Here is a 27,413-nt window from a genome sequence, read left to right on the forward strand (position 1 = left end):
TGTATTGTTTCTAATTCAATAGTCTGAATTGCCTTTTTAAGAACACCAACTCACTGGATAGGTGTTATTATTTGTACTCAGGAGTATCCCACAGTAATTACTAGTGTGTTTCCAAAAACACTGATTTTCACAATGAATGCAATAGTTTTTTGTTGTGTTTTTACCTCTCCACCTATGGTAAGTAAGCCAGGTGAATCAAGCTTCCGTTTCTTCCGTGGACCAATAGCTGCCAATGCAGTTAAGTTGGCATCCCTCTGCCTCATCTGTGCTAGTTCTTGTTGCTGCATCTATTACGGGGGAAAAAATAGCTAACATTAAATTTCATTCACATACTAAATGTTACTCTCAGTCCTAATCATGTAAAGTGCTGAAAGTTGAGAGTGCCCAAATGCCTCACGGGATCATGGTGTATATAGCTATAACAGATTTTAACAACTCAAACATGCAGTGTCAGGGTGAGATTTTCAAAGGCACTATGGTGACTTAGGTGCAAAAATCCTATTGTTTTCCATGGGTTCTGTTCTCCAGATCACTAAGCTTCCTTTGAAAATCCCTGACTTAATCAGTGAAATTTACTTCATTGGCAAGTAGTATGTACCATACACCTTCAGACCATGACTTCTATGAAGACTCTAAGTGTAAATGAAAAGGTAAAATAGCACTATAATTCAAACATTTCCTTTCATTTCAAAATCTGAAGTCTTTTGTTTACTATTTCACCCATATTTAATATTCATCTTAAGAAAGTATTCAAAAATATCTAGATCTGAACATTAGGAAGTTTTTTTCTGGCAATATAGTAATGAAAAGTTGAATTTCCAATTTCTGTAAGGGATTAGGGTTTAGTCACAGATTAGAGCAAGGAAAGCAATATGAACAATCTACAAGTCAGATATTGTTTCTTGCAAAAAGAGGGGGAGAACTGAAAATAGGAAGACATACGATAGACTTACGATGAAAAGGTCAGATTGTTTTACTCATTATACATTGCACAATCCCTTTAGAAAGAGTTAATGACCACATTTTCAACAGATTGTGGACAAAAAATCTTTACTGAAGTCATGTTAACATTATACAAAAGAAATTAAAATTTTGGTTAGGCAATGTAGCACATACATTTTAATTAGACACAATAATTCATGTCTCAGCATTACTTTCACATTTTTGCAGTGATTTGGTTTATTCAAAAGAAGATTTTACTTTTTAATCTCTCACTCATATAACTACCACAAAATATTATAAAACACTGTTTTAAGTGCTTAAGTAGTGGTCTGAGGTTTGTCACATTGCACTGTGACAAACAGCCCTTCAATGATAGGAAACATGAATTGGCAGGTGTGCTTAGAAGTGACTCAGTAATTATTTAACTGCAAATTGCACATACAATATGCAATGTCTGTTGAGTGATCAAGTGCTTAAATAAACAAACAGAACATGCTGTGTGTTTTCTCAATTCACCTTCTGTTTAAAAAAGCAGAAATGTATTAAATGTCTTATTTCCTACATAATTTTGGATTTCTATAATTACTTGTTATTGTAATTTATTCTAACTAGATTAACTGCATATGTTAACTTTGGCAAAGAAAGAGAATGCTTTAAATGTAATATATTTACATTTTAAATTTGATTATTCTTTGACATCTTCTCCTACTGCACATTTAAGTTATGTCTATTTTGCAACTTAAAGTTTGCATAATAATTTCAACACAAAAATTATATACATCTATACAGCTCAACCATCTATAGGATAATAGAATTAATTAAATACCAAAGTGGAACATGGGCACAGGGTCTGTACAGTAGTGCAAATGTCCATATGCACTTTGCTTTGCCAACTCATATTAGGTTTTTAGCTCAAATATCTTTGGCTGTCTTCCAGATTAAATGCCAGTTGGATAGACCTGCCCGCTTACCCTTTCAAGGTAGATAGGAACAGTGGTGAGCTCTAATCATTTACAAAGGTCATGATTGGAAGCTAGCCCGTAAGCAGTCATTTAAAATTCGATTGATCCCTATTTGTAGTCAGGGAAAGAAAATGGACATTTCAGCTGTATTGTAATTATGAGGCTTCAAGGCAACTGTAAATAGATGTGCAAATCTAGATACTGGCAAATACCTTAGAGAAGAAATTATTACTATAGTCTAACACATAGCCAGGAAAGGTTGAAGATAAAACTGCATATAAAAAAGATCAATCATCTTTTTGCTAATTTGCCATGCTTGCCAGCCTATAAGGGTTATCACAATTATCAGAAGTCTGCTGAATATTTAAGTTAGGGCCAACTGGCTTAGCATGATCTAAGACAAAGAGTGTAAAGCAGCGGGCTAGCCCAGAATGTGAAATTTTGAACTGGAGAAGAGTTTTAATGTCATGGGAGGCTACAGTCAGAAATGTCATATGAAAGGCAACTAAAATAATACAAAAGATATTATTCAAATACATCATTCCAAGTTGGAACACCTAGACCAACTGCACCTCAGTCCTTTTTTGGGTATATATATACTATTTTGTATTATTGTATATAGAATTAACTAGAATGTTTAATATACACACATAACATGATTGAACCGGTGTTCTTAGGATCCTAATTCAGAATTTTTTGACTTTGCACATGCAAATTCTGAACCATAAAAAAGGCATTGCTGTAGATTTTGCATAATGGGGAAAATCCTCCCTCACATTCAAGTCTGCCAAGTCTAGATTAGTTTGGGGCAGATTTGGGAACCTTCAGAGTGGATCAGTATCCATTTATTCCTTTACTTCTTTGTCCTTTCATTTGTATTTTAAAATACTGTCCACTAGATATTATACAGCAATGTGCCTAGTGTTTATTTTAATTACCACAATACTGACTGTTCAAGTAAACACAGAGTGCATGTGCAATTGACTAAAGTATATATAATACAAAAAAAAGTAAGGTCTAGTAGGTATGATGCTGAATTGAAGGTCAAAGGTCATAAATTCTATTACACGACCCTGTTCTGTTACTTCACCTCTCTGTGGCTTCGTCTAGACTGCATTGCTTTTTTGGGATACTGGAGGTATCCTAGAAAAGCAATGCCACATCTAAGGAATGCGTCTGCTTTTTTGAAAAATTTTTTGAAAAAGCAGACACACTCTTTCACCATCCCTGTAAAACTTGTTCTATGAGGAATAAAGAATGTGTCAAAAAAGCACTTTCTTTTGACATTTGGTGCGATATAGATGTGCTAAATTTCAAAATACCCTCTTTCAAAAGTAAATCAGAAAAAGATACGCAATTTGCGTACCGCAAATTGCATTTCTTTTTCCGATTTAACATTGTAGTGTAGACCTAGCCTCTGTCTGTTCCCCTCCCATCTTTTGCATATGTTGTGTAGACCATATGCTTTGCAGCTAGGGATTCTCTGTTACTATATACCTCATTTATGTTGCCTAGTACAATCTGTGTGTGTGTGTCTATGTAAAAATACATCTCCAGATATGAAACTCCAGATACATACACAATACAATGTGTGAACATCTGGTTGTCCAGTTCACAGGTATCTCATAAGAGAAAATTGCATCCCACAGCTCTATAACTTTATTACCTTTGTGTACAACTACTTCAAATATCATAAAACTTAAAAAACAACAAACAGTCTAGCAGCACCTTAAAGACTAACAAAGTCCAATAGACTTTTAATACTCCAGTCATCTAAAGAAGTGGGTTGTACCCACGAAAGCTCATGATTCAATCTACATGTTTGGACTTCTAATACTCCAGTCATCTGAAGAAGTGGGTTGTACCCACGAAAGCTCATGATTCCTTCTACATGTTTTGTTAGTCTTTAAGGTGCTGCTAGACTATTTGTTGTTTTTTATGTTTTTCCAGTTACAGACTAACTCGGCTACCCCCCTGAAACTTTCAAATATCACAGTATCATAGACCTGGAAACAGAGATAAAAGTAAGGGGGTACGCTGGACCACGGATATTGCTGAACTAGAGAGTGCTGGTTTTCAGAGTTGCAAACTGTACTTGAAAGCTGTTATCATGTCTCCTCTAGGTCTTCTTTCAGACTAAACAAACCTAATTCTTTCAATATTCCCTCAAAGGTCATGTTATTTGACCATTAATCATTTTTGTTGCTCTTCTCTGGACCTTCCCCAGTTTGTTCACATCTTTCCTGAAATGTGGCATCCAGAACTCACAGTACTCCAAATCTGGCCTAATCAGCACAGAGTGGAGGAGAAGAATTACTTCTCATGCTTTGCTTACGACACAACTGTTAATGCATCCTAGGATGATGTTTGCTTTTTTTGCAACAGTATTACACTGTTGACTCATATTTAGCTTGTGGTCCATTATGACTCCTAGATCCCTTGCTACAAAATTCCTTGCCTGGATAGTCACTTCCTATTCTGAATATGTGAAACTGATTGTTCCTAAGTAGAATACTTTGCATTTGTCCTTGTTGAATTTCATCCTATTTACCTCAAACCATTTCTCCAGTTTGTCAAGATCATTTTGAATTTTAATCCTATCCTCCAAAGCACTTGCAACCCTTCCCAGCTTAGTATCATTTGCAAACTTTATGTGTGCGCTCTCTATGCCATTATCTAAATTATTGATGAAGATATTGAACAGAACTGGTTCCAAAACTGATCCCTGCAGAACCCCACTTGTTATTTCCATCCAGCATGATTGTGAACTATTGATATTCTCTCTGGGAACAGTTATCCAACCAGTTATGTATCCATCTTAGGTTGTATTTCCCTAGTAGATTAATGAGAAGATAATATGAGATTGTATGAAATGCTTTACTACAGTCTAGGTATACCACTTCTACCACTTCCCCCTTATCCACAAGATTTGTTATCCTATCAAAGAAAGCTATCAGGTTGGTTTTACATGATTACGTTCAAGACATTTGCCGTCAATGAGATGAACAAGTTAACATTTTAAAAATAAGCTGCTTTGTTAAAAAGTTCTGACGTGAATCTGAGGCTGTATAACTCAAAACTTTTTCAAAAGAATCATCTTTGAGCTGTAATATGATAAAATAAGTCAAAAAGGATCATTTAAAAGTTTATATTCAATGAAATTACATTCTCAACTGTTTCTACAGAGTCACTATCATGACATTATAATTACCAGAAAAGGCCTTGATCCTGAAAATGTGATTAACTTTACAAACAGTCCTCCCACAGAAGTCAAGAGAATTCTTTACAACAGTGTTTCCCAAATGGTGCTCCGCGGAACCCTGGGGTTCCGCGAAGTGAACGTAAGGGTTCCACGAGAACCTGAACACTCCCCTCCCCCCCGCCTATAAGGAGACAGAGAGGAGCCCGGTGCGCAAAGATGCTGGCTCCTTCCCCACTTCCCTTTCAGACATCGCCCGTCCCCCGCTGCCGCTCTGCTTTTACCACTGAACTTAGCAGCAGCAACAGCTGCTTGTCCTGCTTCTGCCCCTTCAACTCAAGATCCCTCTCCCGTGTCCCCCGCTGCCGCTCTGCTTTTACCAAGGGACCTAGCAGCAGCAACAGCTGCTTGTCCTGCTTCTGCCCGATCAACCCAAGATCCCTCTCCCACGACCCCGCTGCCGCTCTGCTTTTACCACCGGACCTAGCAGCAGCAACAGCTGCTTGTCCTCCTTCCACCCATCAACCCAATTCTTCTCCTGTGTCCTCTGCTTTTTCCAAGGGATCTAGTAAGTGCTGCTAAGTCCGGTGGTAAAAGCAGAGCGGCAGTGGGGGACGCGGGAGAGGGATCTTGGGTTGATCGGGCAGAAGCGGGACAAGCAGTTGTTGCTGCTGCTAGGTCCCTTGGTAAAGGCAGCATGTGTGTGTGGGGGGGGGGTAGAGGGGAGTACTATCAGTGAGTGGAACACCGGAACTCCTACTCACTGTGAGGATCGGAACAAATCCCCATACACACTGTGAGGACACGTGGCTCCTGTGTATGACTTTAAGTTTAAGAATTCAATCTAATATCAAAATTCCCCATGGATCGTTGGTTAAAAAAAGGAACTTTAAAGAGAAAAGTGAGTACTTCAAACTCCAATATTTTTACTGAAACCAGCAAGGAAAATACTGAGGCAGCTCAAGTTAATTATGAAAAATTTCAGCTGACTAATAAGAAACACAGGTATTGTGAGGACTATTTGGCATTTGGATTCACAAGCAATGGAAATGAAGATGCTCCAGGTGCCCAGTGTTTAGTGTGCAACAAAAGATTATCTAATAGTTGTTTAGTACCTGCTAAATTGCAAAGACATTTTGAAACAAATCATCCAGAATACAAAGATAAAGACATTAGTTTTTTTAAGCAAAAGCTTGAATGGCTTGAAAAAAGTAATCTCTTCATGTCAAAAATTGCCAAATCTGATAATGAAAATGCAACAGAGGTGTCTTACAAAGTAAGCTATCGTATATCGCTCGCCGGAGAAGCACACACTATTGGGGAATCACTCATAAAACCATGTGCAAAAGATATTGTAATGTGTATGTTGGATCAGGAATCTAGTAAAAAAGTTGAGGCTGTGCCACTATCAAACAATACTGTCACACGTCGTATTCACGATCTTGCTGCTTATTTTTCGGCTGCATTTATGTGATGCATATGCATTACAATTAGACGAGTCCACTGACGTTGCAGGTCTTGCAGTTCTGCTTGTATGTCCGTTATGATTTTAATAGTTCTATTGAAGAAGACTTACTTTTATGTGAATTTTTGCAAACCAATACAACTGGTGAGAATACATTCAATTGTATCATTAACTTTATGAAAACACATCAAATAAGCTGGGAAAAATGTGTTGATGTGTGCAGTGATGGTGCCAAAGCAATGGTAGGAACAGTGGCTGGCGCTGTAACACAAATAAAAAATGTAGCACCAAACTGCACCAGCAGTCACTGCATTCTTCACAGACACGCTCTGGTAATTAAGAATATTTCTCCCTCTCTTAAAAATGTGTTGGACGAAGCAGTAGAGATTATTAATTATATAAAAACTCAACCATTACAATCAAGACTGTTCAAAATTATGTGTGAAGATATGGGTAGTCAGCACACAGCCCTGCTTCTACATACAGAAGTCAGGTGGCTATCCTGAGGAAAAGTGCTGGTTAGATTATTTGAGTTGCGTCATGAGCTCTCCATATATCTGATGGATCACAAATTCCAACTGTCTGATCGTTTAACAGACTTTTTGTGGTTATCGAGAGTTGCGTATCTTGCAGACATCTTTACAAAAGTAAATGAAGTAAATCTGTCGCTGCAAGGAAAGAATGTAAATATCTGTAATGCGAAAGACAAAATTTTGTCATTGTCACGGAAGCTACAGTTTTGGATCTCGTCTGTAGGATGAAATGATTTGGATTGTTTACCAACTCTGAATGATTTCCTTGAAGAAAATGGATACAAACTTGATGAAGATATTCGCAGCGACATTGCAGATCATCTCCGCGATTTATACACGAACATCATTATTTTTCAAACATCAATGACAACAATAACTGGATTCGAAATCCATTAAGTTTAACAGAAAAGCCAGTCAGTTTTTCTACACAAGATTATGAAAACCTAATTGAAATCGCTTCAGATGGCCAATTAATACAAAAATTTAAAGAAGTTTCTCTGATTACATTTTGGAGTGACTTATGTCAAAGTCAAGAATATTCATCTTTATCAAGACGCGCAATTCGTCAGCTGTTACCCTTTGCCAGTACATACTTGTGCGAAACTGGGTTCTCGAACTATGCAGCAACGAAAACGAAATACAGAAATCAACCGAATGCTGCGCCAGATATGCAAATCCAACTTTCTAGTATTAAACCAAATATAAAAAGAATTTGCCAAGAAAAGAAGAAAAACCACTCTTTGCATTGAAAACTATGAATATAATTAATATTATTTGATAGTTTTATTTTTTGTACATATTTAATATGATTCTTGTTGAATATAAATGAATGGTGTTATATTCAATATGTTGAATTTAAATGAATGGTGATCTCATGACCGTATTTAGCATCTTATTACTACCAATTGTGGTGTACTGGCAGTCTGTGTGTGTTTGGGTGGTTCTTTTTTTTTTTTTTTGCTCGACAAACTTAATCCCTGGTTAGGGGGTTCCTTGAAATTTTTCTGAGTTTGAAAGGGTTCCGTGGTCAAAAATAATTGGGAAACACTGCTTTACAGTGTAAATTTAAGCACAAATCCTTTAATACTCTCTTGTGAAATTTTAGGAAATACTTAATAGTAGTAAACCAGCTCATCGTATATACTTTTATACTTTTTCATATTATATGGATATTTAATATTAAAGATTAGAGCTTCATTTTTCACTGACTTCTATTTTAAATTTATATTAGAATCCCAAGATAGATTATTCCCTCTGGAATGTGAAAGTTGTCATTATTTCTACCTTGTTCCATCACTCCCCTACTCCATCCCATTTATGCTACCTGCCCGATCCCAGATTTTCAGCCCACCTGTGCCACTCTCAATCTCCCTTCCCTCATGTTACCTATCATAGTCTCTCCCCTTGCTCCCTAGCTTTTTTTTTTTCACTCCAACTCTCTCTAACTCAAACACTGCCTCATTTAATAAAGGTATAGCTTTATTAAATACAACAGAATGCATCAACCAATGGACTATGACAGCTTGACTATAGTAAGGCATTCTTTTTATCGACCGCTTTCTTATTGCATTTCTTATTCAATACCACACTAACTAGCTTTCTGACAATTAATATGCTATACAACTGAAAAATAAGTCTTAAATCTTTAGAATGAGGATAGTGATTCTTTTGAAAGGATAGTACTAAGACAAGTACATTTTTGATAATCAATATATGTATTTAGAATATAAAAAAACTTGTCAATCTATGCCAGTGTTTCACACTTGTATTTGGCCACGGAACCCTTTTAAACTCGAAAGAATTTTGTGGAACCCCTAATAACAGTCTTAATATATGGAGTTGAAAAATAAGACCACAAATAAGTAAGAATAATAATAAACAAATGCTAAACGAGGTCATGAGATCAACATTTAGTTTAATTGCACATATTTAAAAATAAAAATCACATAATATTAATTTTTTTTAATAAAAAATGTTATTGTAATGGAATCTTTTCATGGAATCCTTATTTTCACTTTGCAAAACCGCGTGGTTCCACGGAACACCACTTGGGAAACAATGATCTATGCTATACAAGAAAAAGAGCTTGTTCCTTGATAGCTGTCTTTCAGTATTTATAAATACATAAATCCATTTCATTTTATAGTTTTTTAAAGGCATTAATCACTAATAGCATTTTTAAAAATTTTAAATAAAATGTCTTTTCATTATCCTTTTGCCCTTGACCTAATCTGACCAGGATTAATTTTTAGTGTACTTTGATTGCAGATGAAAATTACGTGGATATGTAGTAGTTATTGTTATTTCATAAGAATTTTAACATACCGAAGTCCTTTCTCATATAAAAGCATTTTTCTTTGTGAGCTAGCATTGTTGGATGAAAACCACATGGAGGACATTTCTCATTAGTTAACTACTGCAAAGCCAGAAGGATGTTACTCAGACTAAGGATGTTAAGTAACGGTTAATTTACCAGTTGAGTGGTTGATGGAATTTCCATCAACTATTCGTTAGGCACTTCCATATTTCTCCTTTGAAATGTACAAAAGCCCCCGTTGGGGTGTTCATACATTTCAAAGGAGGAACACAGGACTCCACGCGCAGCCCAGGGCCAGCGGGAAGTCCCGCTGATTCCGGTCTGCACGCAGCATGCCAGCTTTGAAATGTACAAGAGTCCCCAACAGGGGTAATTGTGAATTTCAAATTGGCAGCGCAGCATGGAGCCCAGAATCAGCGGGGGACTCAGAGTCCCCCGCTGAGCTCGGGCTCCATGCTGCGCTGCCAATTTGAAATGCCACATGGAGCCCAGGGTCATCTGGGGAGTCCCCAGCTTATCCCGGTCTCTGTGAGGCATTTCAGTGGAACCCAGGATCGGCTGGGGACTCCACAGCTGATCCCGGGTTCCACAGAAATGCCAGGTTGGAGTAGCATGCCAGCTTCAAAATGTACAAGAGTACGTTGTCTCCATGCACAGAAATGCTGCACAACTGAGCCGGGGATCAGCTGTGCGGTGCTGCCCCTTTGAATGCCGTCTGGCATTTCAAAGTGGCAGCACAGCACAGCTGATCCTGGGCTCAGCTGTACAGCGCTGCTGCTTTGAAGTACCTCCACTCCCCCTTCCTCTGTTTAGTGCCTCTATCTGACACAGGCAGCAAAGGGGGGAGAAATCGACTAGTTGACTGACTATCCGATAAGCATTTGCTTATCGTATAGTCGACTAGCCCTTAACATCCCTACCTCACACCACAAGTGAAGATGACAGATTTGAATCCTCTTTATTTAACTTTGAAAATTAAATAGCATGCCTGCTGCTGGAACTCCTATTGTAGATAGACTTTTTTCCTGTTGAGAGAATGGGAAAGCAAATATCCCTAGAGGTGGAAAGCAACAGAATTCAGGTCTTCTGAGATCTGTTAAGGTTAACTATGCAAACATACTAGAGAGTTTTATCTACCAAATTCCAGAACTTGTTAAAAGACGGATGTGAGTTAGACGCTTCCACCAAAATGAACCAGGAAATTATATTCCAATGCATCACATTTTAACGTATATAGCTATGAAATCTTAGGAGATGTTGTGACATACATAATAAGATGGACCTGTTGTTCTGTTAATAAATGTACTGAATAAAAATAAAATTAACAAGCCACTACTGGAAGTATTTCTGAAATAAAAATACATAATCTTTGTTTTAAGGGGGGCTATGTACCTAACCTACTACTTTATGCACTCAAACCATTGCAGGCAGGTAGTTAGATGCTTCCACGCCATGACTGTCACACACAATTATTTCCACTTAAAAGCCAATATAATTTAGTAAAATGAATGCACATTCTAGATCATAGGCAGCTTCAAAAAACAGCTATTATTTCAATTTAGCATCTAATCAAAGTTCATATTTTGGAACATAGTGTTCAATTGTTTCTGCACCAATAAAAACTGATAGGCAGAACACTCTAATAACAAATATAAAAACTTGGCTGAATACACATTCATCTGGTTCTGGTTATTATAAATTCCCAGTCATTATAAGCATATTCTTTCATACACTGGTTCAAATCCTAATCTTGGCACATCACACTCGAGCTACTGGAATCCAAGTAGATCCGCCATGATTGTTAATATAGTATTATCTTATCAAATGCCATCACTACTCAGGATGGGTATGGACTCCAATATGCTGATTCCTACTAGTAACAACAGTAGTAAAGGTTTATATTATGATAGCACCACCACAGGGTTCATTATATTTTGGGACCTCACTGTGCTGGATGAGACACAAATACAGAATGAGACAATTCTTTTGGAGGGATTACAATCTAAAGATGCACAACAGTTGAAGGGCAGGGAATGGAGATTACATACACAAGCAAATTAATATGGTAAAGCTTTATTAGTTACATGTATTGCAAGTATTTTCTCCTTTTTTAAAAGCTGGAGGTAGAAGAGGGCAGGAAAGGATCAAAAAAAGGAAGAAGAATATTTACAGTTTGTTATTTGTCTGTTGAATACATTGTGGAATAACATTATGGAGGTATCTGAAGGGAGATAAGACAGCAGCTGGGGAGTTGAGTGTTTTTACTATGCATTAGAAACAGCATGGGAGAAAAAACAACAGTATTAAAGTGAGAAGCTGACTTAGTAAGTAAAGGCTAGCAAAGTGAAGGTGGGAGTCAATGTCTCAGTAGGTTACTAGGTCACTGAGCCTTGCTGGGCTAAGTTATGAAGAACATTAAAGATAAATGCTATATCTGATACTGACACAAATGCTGCTACAGCCGGGTTGGGGGTGCTCCAGCCCAGCGGAGCTGCCAGTTAACTGTGACCGGTAAGCATTACCCGATAAGGCTGATGCTTACCAGTTAGCATCGTTCCACGAGGATAACCAGTTACCTCGTTCCACGAGGCGTACAGATAGTTCGGAATGGCTTGCTAGTTCGAACTATCTAGCCCGTGCCGCGTGTAGCCGCGCGGCACGGGGTTCGAACAAGCCGGCATTTAAAAATGGCGCCGGCCGGCTTATGCAAATAAAGCCCAGGAAATTCAAATCCCGGGCTTCATTTGCACGTTCGGTATGCATACATTACCCCGCTAGTTCGAACTAGCAGGGTAGTGTAGACATACCCAAAGGGGTGAGGAGTAGGGTTCCCTTTTAAGGGCATGCCTGCGTGGATGTACACCAAAAATTTCAGCCCCACCCACCTCTTCAACAGAGCCATGTAGCAGATGTCTGTCCCACCACAAGAGCAGCTGGGCAGCCACCACATGGCCTGCATAGGACATGCAAACTGCACCTAGCTGGAGGGAGCTGAGCCCCCCCAGCTCTGTACCTGGCCTCAGTCCTGTGCACTGATACCGCTGCCCTTCTCCTTCCCTCCCTCATAAGTGCTCAAAGTTTACCTAATTTGGGACGGGGAGGGGCAAAAGGGGCGCTGCTATGCTGCTCTTTCCATGACTCCCCACAGTTTTTGGACTCTCTGATTCCCATCTGCTGGAAAGTGACTAAGTGGTCGTGAGCAGGTGGATCTCCAGGAGGTGGGGGGGGGGGAACAGTCACTGCAGCAGCCGCCTCCCAATCTCCCTCCCTTCCATAACATGGCGGTGGATCCTTCTATTCCTCCTCAGCAGTTCTGTGTGGGAAAGGAACAGAACTGCCACTGTGCCATGGTGGGTGGGAGCTTTCTCTATGTGTGGGGGGGATACGTGGTAAGCAGAGAGGTGGTAAATGGGATTTGGTGGTCCCAGAGGCGTAGTGAGGATGTTTTGCACCCGGGGGCAAAGCCCAAATTTGCACCTGTCCCCCCAATCATTTATTACTGTAAATCTGTTATTATTTCTAAGTCAGCAAAAAAATAAGAACATAAGAAAAAAAATCACAAACATTACTAATAGCCACAGATCCTTGGATCAATTATTAGATCAGTTAGTAGATCACAGTAGAACTATCTTGAGGGGGATTGGATTAGTATGGGGGTGCCCGGCTGTGGGGGAAAGGAGCGGAATATTTTGTTAATGTTTTGGTTTTTATTTATTTATTCCTAAATAAAATCACGTGGGCTGTGTTTAGACTGGCAAGTTTTTCTGCAAAATCATCTGCTTTTGCAGAAAAACTTGCCAGCTGTCTACACTGGCCGCTTGAATTTCTGGAAAAGCACTGAAGATCTCATGTAAAATCATCAGTGCTTTTCCGGAAAAACTATGCTGCTCCCGTTTGGGCAAAAGTCTTTTTCCGAAAGACTTTTGCGCAAAACGGCCAGTGTAGACAGCATAGTAGTTTTCCGCAAAAAAGCCCCGATCGCGAAAAAGGCAATCGGGGCTTTTTTGCGGAAAACCACGTCTAGATTGGCCACGGATGCTTTTCTGCAAAAAGTGCTTTTGCGGAAAAGCATCCTGCCAATCTAGATGTGCTTTTCCAAAAATGCTTTTAACGGAAAACTTTTCCGTTAAAAGCATTTTCGGAAATTCATGCCAGTGTAGACATAGCCAAAATGTATATTAATATTATATCAATAAATATGTCAATTTTTTTCAAATTGCACAAAGAATTATATGCTTATGCAAAATTTCAGATTTACAAAGTATCTGAAATTTTCACAAAAACCTGTTCTATTTGATTGACCATGGCCTATACCTGTTTTCATTTCAACAAAACAAGTTATGTATCATATAAAAATTTTTAAAGTACCTTAAATTTATATTTAAATTAAAAATCATTTTATGTAAGCAAATAATTTTACACAACCAATTATTGTATTATATTAAAACAAGACCTGAAAAATATTATAAAAAATACTTAAAACATAATCTGTAATAATAAATAATTACAACTGCCCTATAGAAGTACATTCTCTTTGGTGTCCCTCAAAGCTATCAGTTTTCATTTGTGTGGGCCTCAGAGGGCTTCAAGTCTGACATGCATGATCTACACGCAATATCAATGTTGTATCTTGCAAGCTCTCTCGCAACCAAGGCTGTTCTTTTCTCTGGTCTGTCTGTTGTAGGGTTGTCCAAAAGCGTGAGCACGTTCCAAGTTCCAATGGTGAGTGATGTCACCATACGTTTAATCTGTTTATTTGTATTTGTTCGACCGCCATATTGGGACTCCCACCAGCCGCGGTAAACTGGCCAGGATGTAGTGAAGCAGGCAACATTTCCCATGCAGCTAACATTGACATAGAAGTCACATGCAGAATAGCGAAGGCAAGTTCTGTTTTTGGTAGACTGCACCCCACTGTATGGGAACGTCGAGGAATCAGCCAACCAACAATACTGAAGGTCTACAGAGCCGTGGTACTCACCACCCTCCTGTATGCCTGTGAAACGTGGACTGTGTATCGGAGGCACGCAAGACAGCTTAATCACTTCCACATGACTTGTCTTCGCAGAATATTATGCATCAGATGGCAAGACAAAATACCAGACACTGAGGTTCTCTCTAGAGCAAGTTTACCGTCAGTCCACACTCTGCTGCTGAGTGCACAGACTAGATGGCCAGGTCATGTCATTCGTATACCGGACGAAAGTATACCTAAGCAGCTCCTTTTTGGGGAACTCTCTACTGGTAAACACTCGCTTGGTGGACAGAGGAAACGTTACAAAGACACACTCAAGGCCTCCCTGAAGTCATTCGGAATTGATACAACCACCTGGGAATCGCTGGCACACAACCGCCCTGCCTGGCGCAGTCTCATCCACAAGGGATGGCAAGCTCTCGAAACAAGGTGCATCTCTGAAGCACAACACAAGTGCGTGCTGCGCAAGTCCAAAGCTACCAGCGCAACGACTGCAATGCCTACATGTCTGTCCGACATGTTCCAGAACATTTGGTGCCCGAATTGGCCTGATAAGTCATCTTTGGACACACTGTATCCAGACTCAAAGCACTTAGTGGTGTTGAGGTCTTCATCGACCACGATGGACGAACAACAACAACAACAACATGTTTGTTAGTCTTTAAAGTGCTACCAGATTATTGTTTTTTAAGTTTTTCCTTTTGTTATAAAGCAGTGGTCCCCAACCTTTCCAGGTTGTCGGGCGCCAGGGGGCGTGGCCGTTCGCCCGCCGGGCGCCAGGGGGCGGGGACACTTGCGCCCCAGGGGCGGCCCCCCCATAGCCGCATGCCTGGGGGCGCCCCCCCATAGCTGCATGCCCAGGGCCGGCGCTCCCCCCGCCATGCGCCGTGCGCCCGGTGTACCCCACCAGTGCCACGCGCCCGGGGCCAGCGCTCCCCCCGCCCTGCGCCGCGCGCCCGGCGCTCCCCCCGCCTGGGGCCGGCGCTCCCCTCACCCAGTGCCCAGGGCCGGCGCTCCCCCTGCCCAGCACCGCGCGCCCGGGGCCAGCGCTCCCCCCACCCAGCGCCGCGCGCCCGGGGCCGGCGCTCCCCCTGCCATGCGCCCGGGGCCAGGCCAGCCCCGAGCACCAGGCGGGCGCATGGAAATGCCCCCGAGGGCGCCATGGTGCCCGCGGGCACCGTGTTGGGGACCACGGTTATAAAGTATCTTCTTTTTAAAAAATAAGTAACCCCAATACACTCATCCCTGCCCCAGAGCCAGGCACCCTCCCATTCCAATACAACAGCCCTTCCCCAGAGCAGGCACTTCAGCCCCCTCCATACCAATGCAACTCTAGGTAAATCTCACTAATCTCTGTATTAATCATTTTCTCATTTTTTTTATTTTAACTTTGTACCAAGTCCTTTTAGTTTTGTAATAAGTCTTTAGTTTCCTGTATTATGTCCTTTTATAGAAACTTTGTATACTTTTACAGAACATAGACATTTTGTATTACACAGAAACCTTGTATCTTGTAGACTTTTTAGCTCCCCTCCCCCCTTTGCTAAACTGATTGTCCTGTTGAGTGAATGAGGTGTGAATGGATAAGGCATGAAAGGAAAGCATCTCTGGGCACTTGCAATGGTTGGAGAAAGGTGGAAGCCAGATTCAGGAACAATGGGACCTGTGAAGTGGGCTCATTGAAAGAAGGCTGGACCTATGGATGCCTTGGGAATAAGCAGAACACGCCTGCTTTTGGAAGGTCCCTTTTTGAAGGTGAATGAGGGAGCTTTAAAATAAAAACACCCAGAAGAAGGTGCTGTAGATAAATAAGGGTACATCTACACTAGCCCCCTAGATCAATCTAGGGAGGCTAATGAGGGCGACCAGAATTGCAAATCAAGCCCTCGATTTAAATATCCCGCGCTTGATTTGCATGTTCCCGGCCGGTCGCCATTTTAGAAATTGACTAGCCCGAAGTAACTGCCTGCGTCTACATGCGGCATTGAAATGGGATTCCGGAATAAAGCCCTCAATCGAATTAGGTGGTATTCCTTGTGGAATGAGGTTTACCACCCAATTCGATTTAGGGGCTTTATTCCGGAATCCCGTCTCACTGCCACGTGTAGACGCGGGCAGTTACTTCAGGCTAGTCAATTTCTAAAATGGCGACCAGCCTGGAACATGCAAACCAAGCGAAGGATATTTAAATCACAGGCTTGATTTGCAATTCCAGTTGCCCTCATTAGCCTCCCTAGGTCGATCTAGGGGGCTAGTGTAGACGTACCCTAACTGCATATGCATATGATGACTCTGCATGAGAGGAAAGACACTATACATCTCTAAGGCATCTTGCAGTCAACGTGGGAGCATTTATCTGGCTCCAACTCTCCCCCACCTAACTAATCTGGACAGCAGTTAGGTGGAACAGCTATTGGTGAAAACAAGGTGTGTGTGTGTGTGTGCGCGCGTGCACGTTGTATTATATGCATATAAGTATTGACTGCTATGTGTGTATTACCAATAAATGTGGCATTTTGCCTTTTCCCCAAAAAATATCCCATGCAGTACTTTTAAGTACAACACAACCATCCTTGCCCCAGAGACAGCCACCCCCAGTATCCCGCATTCCATAGGCACTCACACCTCTTCCCCTGAGCCAACCCCCCCACAGTGACAGTGCTCCCCATCCCAATACACTCACCTCACCCCTGCCCCAAAGCCAGCCCTCCCATGCATTCCCCCCTCTTCCCCACAGAGCAAGGCACCCCCAGTGCCAGGGGGGGAGCACTCCCTCAGTCAAATCCTCCCCCCCCCCGCCAGGCACAGAGGAACCTACCCTTTTTCAGAGCACTGCTCCTCCCACCCAGCTGGCTGCTTTGGCTTACACTTTGGAGGCAGCCAGCACTTAGCCAGCAGCTCAAGAGCAGAGTGTGCTTAGTCCCCACCCTGCCCAGCCCGGCGCCCCTGGGGCGGGGAAGGGGAGCACTCTTCCAATCAAATCCACCCCTCCAGGGAGGTGGCGGGCTGGGTGGGGTGGGACCAAGCGCACTCTGCTCTTGAGCTGCTGGCTAAGTGCTGGCTGCTGCGGCTGCCAGCGCTGGCTCTCTCCAAAGTCCAAGCCAAAGGAGCCAGCTGGGTGGGAGGAGCAGTGCTCTGAAGAAGGGTAGGTTCCTGCATGCCTGGCTGGTGGGGAGGTGAGGTGGTGGATTTGATCGAGGGAGTGCTCTCTTCCCCCCCTTCCCCAGCCAGGCACAGAGGAACGCACCTTTCTTCAGAGTACTGCTCCTCCCGCCCAGCTGGCTGCTTTGGCTTGCACTTTGGAGATAGCGGCGCCAGCAGCCGTAGCAGCACTTAGCCGGTAGCTCAAAAGCGGCGTGCGCTCGGTCCCACACCAATCTGGCGCCCCCCCCAGTGTGGTGCCCGGGGGCAATTGCCCTCCCTACCCCCCTTCGCTACACCTCTGGATGGTCCATGACTAGGCCTCACAGCAGCCTGGGTGGGGTGGGAACAGCGGTTCTTTGGGCTGCCTCCAGAGGCACCACAGCTAACTACAGGTTAATCTTTGGTCCTGGTGAGAGGGCGGCCAACCCCCACATGGGCAGAGAGGAGGGATGTGAGCAAATCTCAGTTGCTGATTGTTGGAGCAGGACATTCTGCACAGGAAGGCAGCAGTTGTTTCAAATATCAACCGTGGAACACTCCTGTTGCTGGGCTCAATCCCCAACGACCATAACGGCCACCTGGCCCAGGAGAAGGGGTGCATGCTGCCTCAGACAGAGGCAGGAGCTTGGGGACTCCAGGGCAATGGAATGACGGTGGGGATTTCAGTTTCAGATGAAAGTGGGGTGGCCCGAGAAAGATTGCACAAAGCCTTGCTCCCCCTTCACCATTCCCTTCTGTTCCTGTGGGGCGTGTCTTACAGAACTCCTCCCTCCCCCGCCCCCAGCCCACCACCAGTTTCCCATCTGTTCAGGGAAGGATTCTTCATAAAAAATGCTTTTGTTTGTATTCATGTGAAGAACCCTGCACAGATATAAAATTTGTATCCGCATCCGTATCCACTAACATGAGCTGCAGATATCTGCATCCATATCTGTGGGGATACACAGATTTAAAGTGAATATTAAAGTGACTCTACCCATGTGCTATCCATCCAGTTGCATTTCCCAACTGCTCTGGGAGTGTATCCCATGCAGAGACTCCTCCCATACCCATCTGTCCCAAGCCACTTGTTCTTTCAAAGGTACCTAATGTGATTGCTCACTGAGCAGATAGTGACACCAGAACAGAGACCATTAGCAAGTGTTCTAGAGGATATCCCTGTGGAATCTCTGCTTGGAGGTAGCAGGGGAGCATGATGTGAGGTACATTTGATCTGGCTATTGGTTCTTTGATTTTGCTCGCTGTATAGTGGCTGCATAGCTGAGTTATAGGTATCTGAGCAAGCAGCTGACATGTATCTGTTGCTTGGTGCCTTCATAAAGGTCATGAGGTTCTAACCCTTGAAGCTTTGATCAGCCTACTTTAAAGTCTCTGTGGTTAATTGCTCCCTGATGCTGTGGGGCAGAGTGGGAAGACTAGGTCACTTTCTAGGCAAACTCAAGAGCCCTGAACAGAGGGCAGCTAATATGAACGTTTTAGAGGAAGTTGAAAGTTTAGGAGAGGTTTATCTTCCACGTTTGTTTCTACATGCCTTTTCAAAATGGCCAGCAATGAATAGTGATGGTAGTGATAACGGGTGCACGGGATGGGGGCGCAGGGATTGGGGAGCCCATGGAAGCAGCAATGGTGGGAGCAAGGCTGGGTGGGAGTAAGACTGGGTGCCAAGCAGGGCTGGATTCTTGGTAAACTAAATGGAGCAGACCATTTAATTTATCAACATTCTTCTTCAACCATGGACACCAGAGCTGGTCACAATATTCCAACAGCCGTTGCACCAGCGCCAAATAGAGACATATAAATTCTCTACTCCTACTCAGAAGTCCACAGTTAATGAATTCTATGATCCCATTATCTTTCTCATCCACAGTGTCATACAGGGAGCCCATATTAACTCCTAAATCTTTTTCGGAGTTAGGATAAAGTCCCTAATCTTGTAAGTATGGACAACAGTCTTTGTGCTTACATATATACATATACATTTAGTTGTATTAAAATGCATGCTGTTTGCTTGCTCCCAGTTTACCACATCATCAGATACACATTGCTCTGGATCAGTTACCTATCCCCTTCAATATTTGCCCCATTACAATTTTTGTGTCATCTGCAAACTTCATCAGTGATGATTTTATTTTCTTCGAGGTTACTGATAAAGACATTAAATAACATAGTCCCAAGAACCAATCTCTGTGGGACCCCACTCAAAATATATCCACTTGGATGATAATTATTACATTCTGAGACCTAACAGTTAGTCAGGTTTTAATCCATATAATGTGCACACAATAAGTATAGCAACCCTACCAACTCTACTAACAATCTTCTATATGAGATTTTCATACATAACTTGATCAAATAAAAAATAATTCTCTCTACAACAAAGCTATATGCTACCCCTCTGCAAATGTTATTCCTGTGACTAAATGAAATTATCAGTTCATCAACCATGATGGCTAGTCAAAGAGATCGTGACTTTATTGTACCGGAAAAGATATATTGTTCTTTCCCATGAGCCTGCGAGTCAAAAACTGTTGAAAATTATTGCTTAATATGAAAAAAAAAAAAAAAACCTTTTGGCAAGAGACTAAGCTGGGAACATTTGAGCCCCCAGGGTGAATGTTTCACAAAGTAATGAGCACCTGAATACTGTTCTGGAACCTTAATTAGAGAGGCTGCGACCAGATGTCACTACTGCCATAGACCCATGCAGCTTATTACTTCTGGTTTCATTAACATTTGCTCCATTATTTTAGTAAGAATACAAAATTACATTTATGGTACACAAATTGCTATGTGTATCCTTGTCTTTTTTTCTATGATTTTTTCCAGTCCTCCCTATGATTTTTTCAAGTCAACAACACCTCAGCTCATTAAACCATGATTTTTCAGAAAATAATTATCAGCGAAGAACTCTGAATTAGCTGAAAAGCTTCTCTCTCTTACCAACAGAAGTTTGGCCAATAAAATATAGTACCTCACCCACCTTGTCTCTCTAATATCAGTGAAAGTGTCCTTTAATTTCCTTAGATCCATAGAGAAACAGACCTGTAGAAATTTTCTAAGACTTTCCTTAACTGCTCTTTAGTAATAGCTTAAAAAATCAGGGTATTCTCAATTTATAATCTTCAAAACTACTTTAAAAAATCTTTTTGAGGTCAGATTTTTAAAAGGAATTCATTATCTAATATTTTTAGTCTTCTTAAATTGTAAGTCTCTTCATTTATTAATAGGCTGACTTTCTCTCTAGTACTACTTTATTCCCAAAATATTTATAAAATGCTTTACTCATTCCCCCTAGTCCCTTTGATTAACATGTTATTTTGCAGTTGCCATTAATTTTTCCTTGCAACCAATTTTGTTTATTTTTGCTTGGTTGAATTTCTGTTTTTCTATTTTCAATACTATTTCTTTTTAACCTAAGATCTCTGAGTGATTACATTTCAGTCACATTAACTCCTACTTACACCATTCCTCCTTCTTTATCACAGGAAATACTGCACCTTAATTATACTATCTTTTGGGCTTCCCTAGACTAGTATTTAGAATAGTGGACTTCAGTACTTCCCTCCATTTGATCTAGTTCACTAGAGACCTCAGTCTCCAAAATTTCTGTTCTTGAATTCTAATACACTTGTATAGTTCATATGCATGCTGTGAAACCATCCCTCACCATGATGAATTCACCAAGCTTCTCTATTATTCTCTTACTCCATCCTTTCCCAGGTAAATCAGTACCAAGTACAATAGACTTTGGACTGTTTCTAATTTAGTCAGCCTTCACTTTTTTAATCATACAATTATCTTTCAAGTGCATTAGGAACCTCTTTCATTAATCATGTCTGGTTAAATATATTACTCAAAAGATAACTGGGCTAGTTAAATTCCCCATGTGCATGGTACCTTGTAGCTTTGTGTAATATCAGATCTGCTCAGGAATTTACCACCACGTTCTTCACTGATGAATTATAGCTTTCGGGCTGTCCAACACAATCCTACACCCCTATTACTTTTATTCTGTCTCTTTACTATACCTGATGTTTGAAATAATACAAAACCACTATAGAACTCTTTGTCAAGGACCACAGAAAAACTAGGTTCCTATTATTTATTTTACTGTAGTCAACAGAAGTCTGATTTATATAATAAAAACCTGGCTCCAGTTAATCAATGGGGAGTTCTGTCAGTGACTTCAATGAAGCCATGATTTCACCCATACAATCTTCATTTAAAACTAAGTACTGCTCTATTTTAAAAGGAAATACTTACAAATGGCTTTGCAAAACTTCACTGAACATGTGTTAACATCTCAAATGCTTGAGATGAGTAGAAAGGTTAAATGTGTATAAGATACTAATTAACCACAATTCTGGTAAAAGGCTTTATTAATCAGGCTTTTGAGAAAGGAAATGCCCAGATTTTATTTGATAACAACACTACACCATACTTATGAGAAATCCGTGTCTTTAAATTGCCAGTCTCATTTTAGAAAATGAGAAAAATGTAGCAATTTACTTAAAATCATTTGGCTGTAGTAAGTAATTTTAATCAAGTAGTTAGAGAGAATGTCACTGGAGCTAATTTTTAAAATGTTATAAACAGATGGAAAATGGCTAACGCAGGGAATAGTTGTGCTGTTTTTGTAATCTGGATCGTGTTTTGATCAAGTCAAAGTGACAAGACACAAAAACTATTTTAAGTTATTCTATAACTATATTCAGCTTAGGAACAAATGACATTACAAGTACTCTACAATTGGCAAACAGAAGAGTGGGGACAAAAGAAATATTAGAAATGAAGAGTCAAAAACCCACTTTTTTCCCGCCAAAAAAAATTCACAGGGCGTATTTGGAGTCCATTTGTGAAACACAAATTCTATTTTGGAATGTGAAACAAGTCTGATATTTAAATTATCTAAATCTTTTCTATTTTAGAAATAATTATAACAAAACTGCTGACACTAATTTCTCCTACAGATGAAGGGCACAAAAAAACAGCATGGGGACAAAATATTTCATACACTGACAAGTAACAAATTAGAGAGTCTTATAAGTACAATACGGTAGTCGTGCCTTTCTATTGATCACATATAATTTACATCTTACAAAGATGTGAATTCTTGCATTCTCACTCCACAAGGAAAATCTCAATGATTTATTCATTTCAAATAAAAAATAGAAGGTAGATGAGAAGAATTACTTCACAGGCTGTAGCTTTCTCAGGGCACTAGTGCTAGGCTCTTCTTTCGCACTGCCCGAAGGGGCTTTGTGTGCAAGTCCCTCTAATTAACAAGGTGAATCATGCAGCAGTTCTCTAATTAGTGAACATGACAAGCCAATGGAAACAAGCAGACAGACCTGGTGTACAGATACGGTCAACAAAAAGCCCAGCAACATGCCATTAAAAAATGTATATTTCATGTAAATATACTATAAGAAGTAAGAGACTCGCTGTAAAACATGTTTTCCTTTTTCATGTTTTATGCTTATAATTGTTTTCAGATATAAATAATGACATAATAAATCAAGGCTCCCAAGTGCAAGTCATACCATACACCGCAGTGTTTTTTAAAACTGCAGCGGTCCAAGCAATCGAAAGGTAACTAGCTATCCAATTCAAGACAAGCAGATTCTTACAGGGAAGTATTTGTTTTCTTGCTTGTTTCTTCATTTTAAAAAACAGCAGTTACATTAAGTTTATAATTTTGAAAACCCTTCAGCATAGATACATATGTAATATGGGTGTGGTAGTCTCGCCTTTGTTATTATTATCTTATGCATTATAAAAAGATCATTCTACATATTTTCCCAAAATTCTACATATGGCAGAATAATAATAAAAAATTAGAGAATGAGATCTGTATTGATAAAACAATGTCACAGAGTTCTTCTCAGATATAAACTTCCCTTATTTTTCAACTCCCCACCATGCTTCCCCCACTAATACTTCCTGCCCATAAAATACCTTCAAAACATGAGATGGGATTTTAATTATTTTTCCATTCTTTATTCTAAATTAACTCCTGATTTGTGCTCTAAGGATCATAAAAGCACTATAATAGTCAGTGGTGGAAGGTACCAACATTAGTGAAAGTTGAACCTCTCTAGACTGACACTCTCTGGTCTGGCAACGTCAGTGGTCTGGCATGATTTTAGTTAGTTGGATGTCCACTTATGTGTGTGGCCAAGTTTCCTGTTGTCCCATAAAGTTCGTTTAGAGTCACCAGTCCTGGCGCTCAGTGTTTTGTGCTGTTATTTAGCTTGAATTTACCCCTAAATGTCTTCTAAGCAGTGGAAGTGTTAGTAATGCTAGACAATACTGACATCCCATGGTCCGGCAAATTCTCTAGTTCGGTACCAGTCAGGTCCAGAGGGTGATGGACTAGTGAGGTTCGACCTGTACATACTTCTCCACAGCAAAACTGGATAATAGTCTCTGCTACTTACACTCCAGTGTTTTTAATCAAATGGACAAAACTGTGGATTAACTTCACCAAATATTCCTCACTCTCACAAAGCCCCAAAATAAACACATTTCCCATCCTCCTTCTTTAACTGGAGAAATAATATCCTTCTGCCCAAGAATATCAATTCTGGACATCCTGACAACTTGGATCATTGCAGTTTAAAAAAAAAACTGCAGCGCAAATACTTGTCCTTATGTAACATTAGCTTCACGGGTGTAAATTAGAACATTATTTTTAAACTGCTTTAGCAGAGAATTGGATGACTCAAAGTCATGTTATAATGAAGATTTAAATTCATGATCTAATGTCATCTAATGTGAAATTCTAAAATAACCTATAGACTTTTTAAATGCACTCAGTATGTTTTCAATTACTATTTGTGAGCTACTCCTAACTTCTCTTAGATCCCATTCAACATAATCCTCCTTAGGACAGTGCCTAGCAGCTTTAAACACAGACTGAAGAGTATCCTTTTTTAACATCAAGGCATAACTGATAATCTGCTAACAACTGAACTATGATCTGCCATATGCACGGAGAAAGTATTCAGCAAACAACCTGTCACAAATGCTTATTGTTTCAATATCCAACTCACCAAAGGACTCTGCTTCCTAAAATATATTACAAACACTAGCAATTGCAATTAAATGTGAAACAACTGGAAAAAAACACATCAGGCTGAGGGTTAGAAGAGGTTGTGTGGATCAGAAAGCTCTTGCATTCCTCAGAGCAACAAAACCAAAATAAAGTGATTGGGGAAAATGTGCTAAATGAGAGGTTAAAAATAAGACCCTATCTAACATCAAGAATCTTTAAATGGTTAATTTTTCACCAACTTTTATACACAGGATGATTTTATGTAAACAAACATACACTCTACATAAATAAGAAAATTAAGTAACAATAAGAGGCTTTTGGCCATATGTAATATCTTCTATCAGACAATATAACCCATTGTCAAGCAGCTAATTCTTCTCTCATTTGAACTGGAGTAAATACAATCTGCCTCCACTGACATCAACTGTATTACTCCCAAATTGCACCAGTGAGAAAAGCAGAATTTAGTTCAAACTGTTTTAAAGAATAAATGCAGACACTGGAAGGTGAACACAAGAAAGTAAAACTACACAATCAAGCAGAGCAAAAGATAATTTATCCAGCAAAACATTCAGGTTAATGTATCTTATTCACCACCTCTAGCATTTGTCTAATAATAGTCACCACATCGGTTTGGTGTTCCTGCCTTGGTGAACATCAGGTTTAGTCTGAGTTTCAGCTCCACTCAAAATTAATTGAGGATGTTTATGGAATATATATTTATTTCTTAAAAGTTTAATAATATAGTTGAGCAAATTACAAAAATTTTACTGTCATCAATTATGCAACAAGGACAATTTCAGAAATCTGTAGAATAGAGACAACAACAGCTTTTAAGGTGGTCAAAATATGTATTGCATTGCTCTATGTTAGCTTGAAAGGAATTTCTATAAATGGAAACAATAAAAAAGAGTTATGAGTTGCACTAAGGGAGAAGTCAAATAGTTTTAGGAGAATAGCATTAGTAATTTCCATAATTCTACACAGCAAATCAAGCCTTTTTTTCTTTCTATTTCTCTATTAATGAACTGGAACAAGACTAAGGGTATGTCTACACGGCAACATTATTTAGAGATAATGTCGAAATACTGTCAAGATGGAGGTCTTCTTACTCTGACTCCTGTAACCTTCATTGTACAAGGACTATGGGAAATTGGAGGAATAGTGCTCTATTTTGAAATAAGTGCTGTGTAGATGCTCCCAATTTCTAAATAAGCTATTTCTACGCAATTGACATTGCTCAATCTGTGTAGCTTATTTTGAGTTAAACCCTGCTGTGTAGACTCCCTCTAAGACTCCCTTTTTTGGTGAGTTTTTTAAAATCACTTGCACATGGAGATCTGATTATGTCCAGATCATCCAGCAAAAGAAAAAGTGCTTAAAGTTTAGGAAATTACTCAACATAACTGACAGCAAACTACACATTACTATTAACATCTGGGACTGTAACCGTTTTCTTAAAGCCCACCCCAAGTCCGGGTGGTACACCGTCCTAAGTGGGAGCTCTGCTCCCCGTCTGGGCCTCTGGCCTTATGGCAGCACTTGCGCCGCCGGGACGGATAGAGCCTATGTGTATCCCCAGGGGGACCGGGAAGGGGGCTCGGGCCCTCCCTCACTCCGAGCCCCGACCCAGGGCCCTGAGAAAGGGGACGTGCGTCCCCTGTCAGTTGAGGGGGTCAAGTTTCCCCCAAACCCTCCACTCGCGGGGTTTTGCAGCCCCGCCCTGGCTCCCTTCTTCCCGGTCAATGTTTTACGGATTCCCCCAGCGTGGGGACAAGCTTACCCTCCGTCCGCTTCGGATGCCTCCTGGCTGCCCGGACTCCTCGGGGTCGGGGTCCTTCCGCCAGTCCTGGGACTCCCCCCGGAGTCGGGCACTCTCCTCCTCCTCCCGGCCGAGGCCGGGGCCTTTTTGAATTCCCCGCTCTTTGGCGCTTTGGCCTGACGTCACCACTGCGTCCCAGCCCCCGCCCTGCTTGCTGTCTTGGCCGGCGCCTTTGCTGACGTCATCCCCTAGCGCCGGCTTGGGCCGTCCATTATCGGCTGTGCCGGTGCTCGGCGCTACCGCCCCGCGCTCCGCGGTGCAATTCCCGTCGCCCAATCTCCCCTCCCAGTCTCTGCCCCTCTCCTCGGGACCTGTCTCAGTGCGGGGTCGGGCGGGGGGTCCGCCTACCCCGTCACAGGGACTAAGAAAGATTTCCTAATTTATTAAAACAATATACCATACACATTTATTAAATGATCTCTCTCCCCAGCACAAAACAGAACTACTAGATAAATAAAGGATAATAAATATTTTGCACTTACATAGTAGCTTTCTCTCAAGGCACTTTACAAATATTAATTAAGCCTCATAATATCTCTAAGTTAGGTAAAGTATGGATGGGACCACATAATATTGAAATGCAACCACCACTGGGACAGAACACAGTGGCTGTGAAAGAGTGTACTCAATAGTTTAAGATAGAAGCAAAGAGGAATATTTTAATCAATTACTATCACTGGAATTTTGCCCAGATCTTCAAACAAACATACGGGATAAGAATGGTCGTACTGGATCAGACCAAAGGTCCATCTAGCACAGTATCCTGTCTTCCAACAGTAGCTAATGCCAGGAGCCCCAGAGGGAAGGAACAGAACAGGATATCAAGTGATCCAAGTCGCTCATTCCCAAACACCTCTATTTTCATTAAATGTGCTATGCATGTCAATGGGCTCTGGATCATTCTTCATATCCTCTAACACAATGCCAGTCTGCTTAATCACAATACACCTTGTTAGCCAGTTTGCTTGAAATCTCCAACACAAGCATAAACCAGCAT

At 40.8% G+C, this 27,413-nt stretch overlaps 1 protein-coding gene across 2 annotated transcripts in view; it reads right to left on the bottom strand.

Annotated features, from left to right (window-relative positions):
• The window catches only part of LOC102463045 (transcription initiation factor TFIID subunit 4-like), a 274,416-nt gene that overhangs the window by 78,274 nt on the left and 168,729 nt on the right, over positions 1 to 27,413 (bottom strand). For both annotated transcript variants that reach the window (XM_075940091.2, XM_075940090.2), the window contains exon 14: positions 165 to 287. In XM_075940091.2, coding sequence (XP_075796206.1) covers positions 165 to 287 — 123 coding nt within the window. The remainder of the gene's footprint in view (positions 1 to 164; positions 288 to 27,413) is intronic.

The sequence above is a fragment of the Pelodiscus sinensis genome, chromosome 12 (assembly GCF_052426305.1).
Source record: "Pelodiscus sinensis isolate ZL-2025 chromosome 12, ASM5242630v1, whole genome shotgun sequence".
NCBI lineage: Eukaryota > Metazoa > Chordata > Testudines > Trionychidae > Pelodiscus > Pelodiscus sinensis.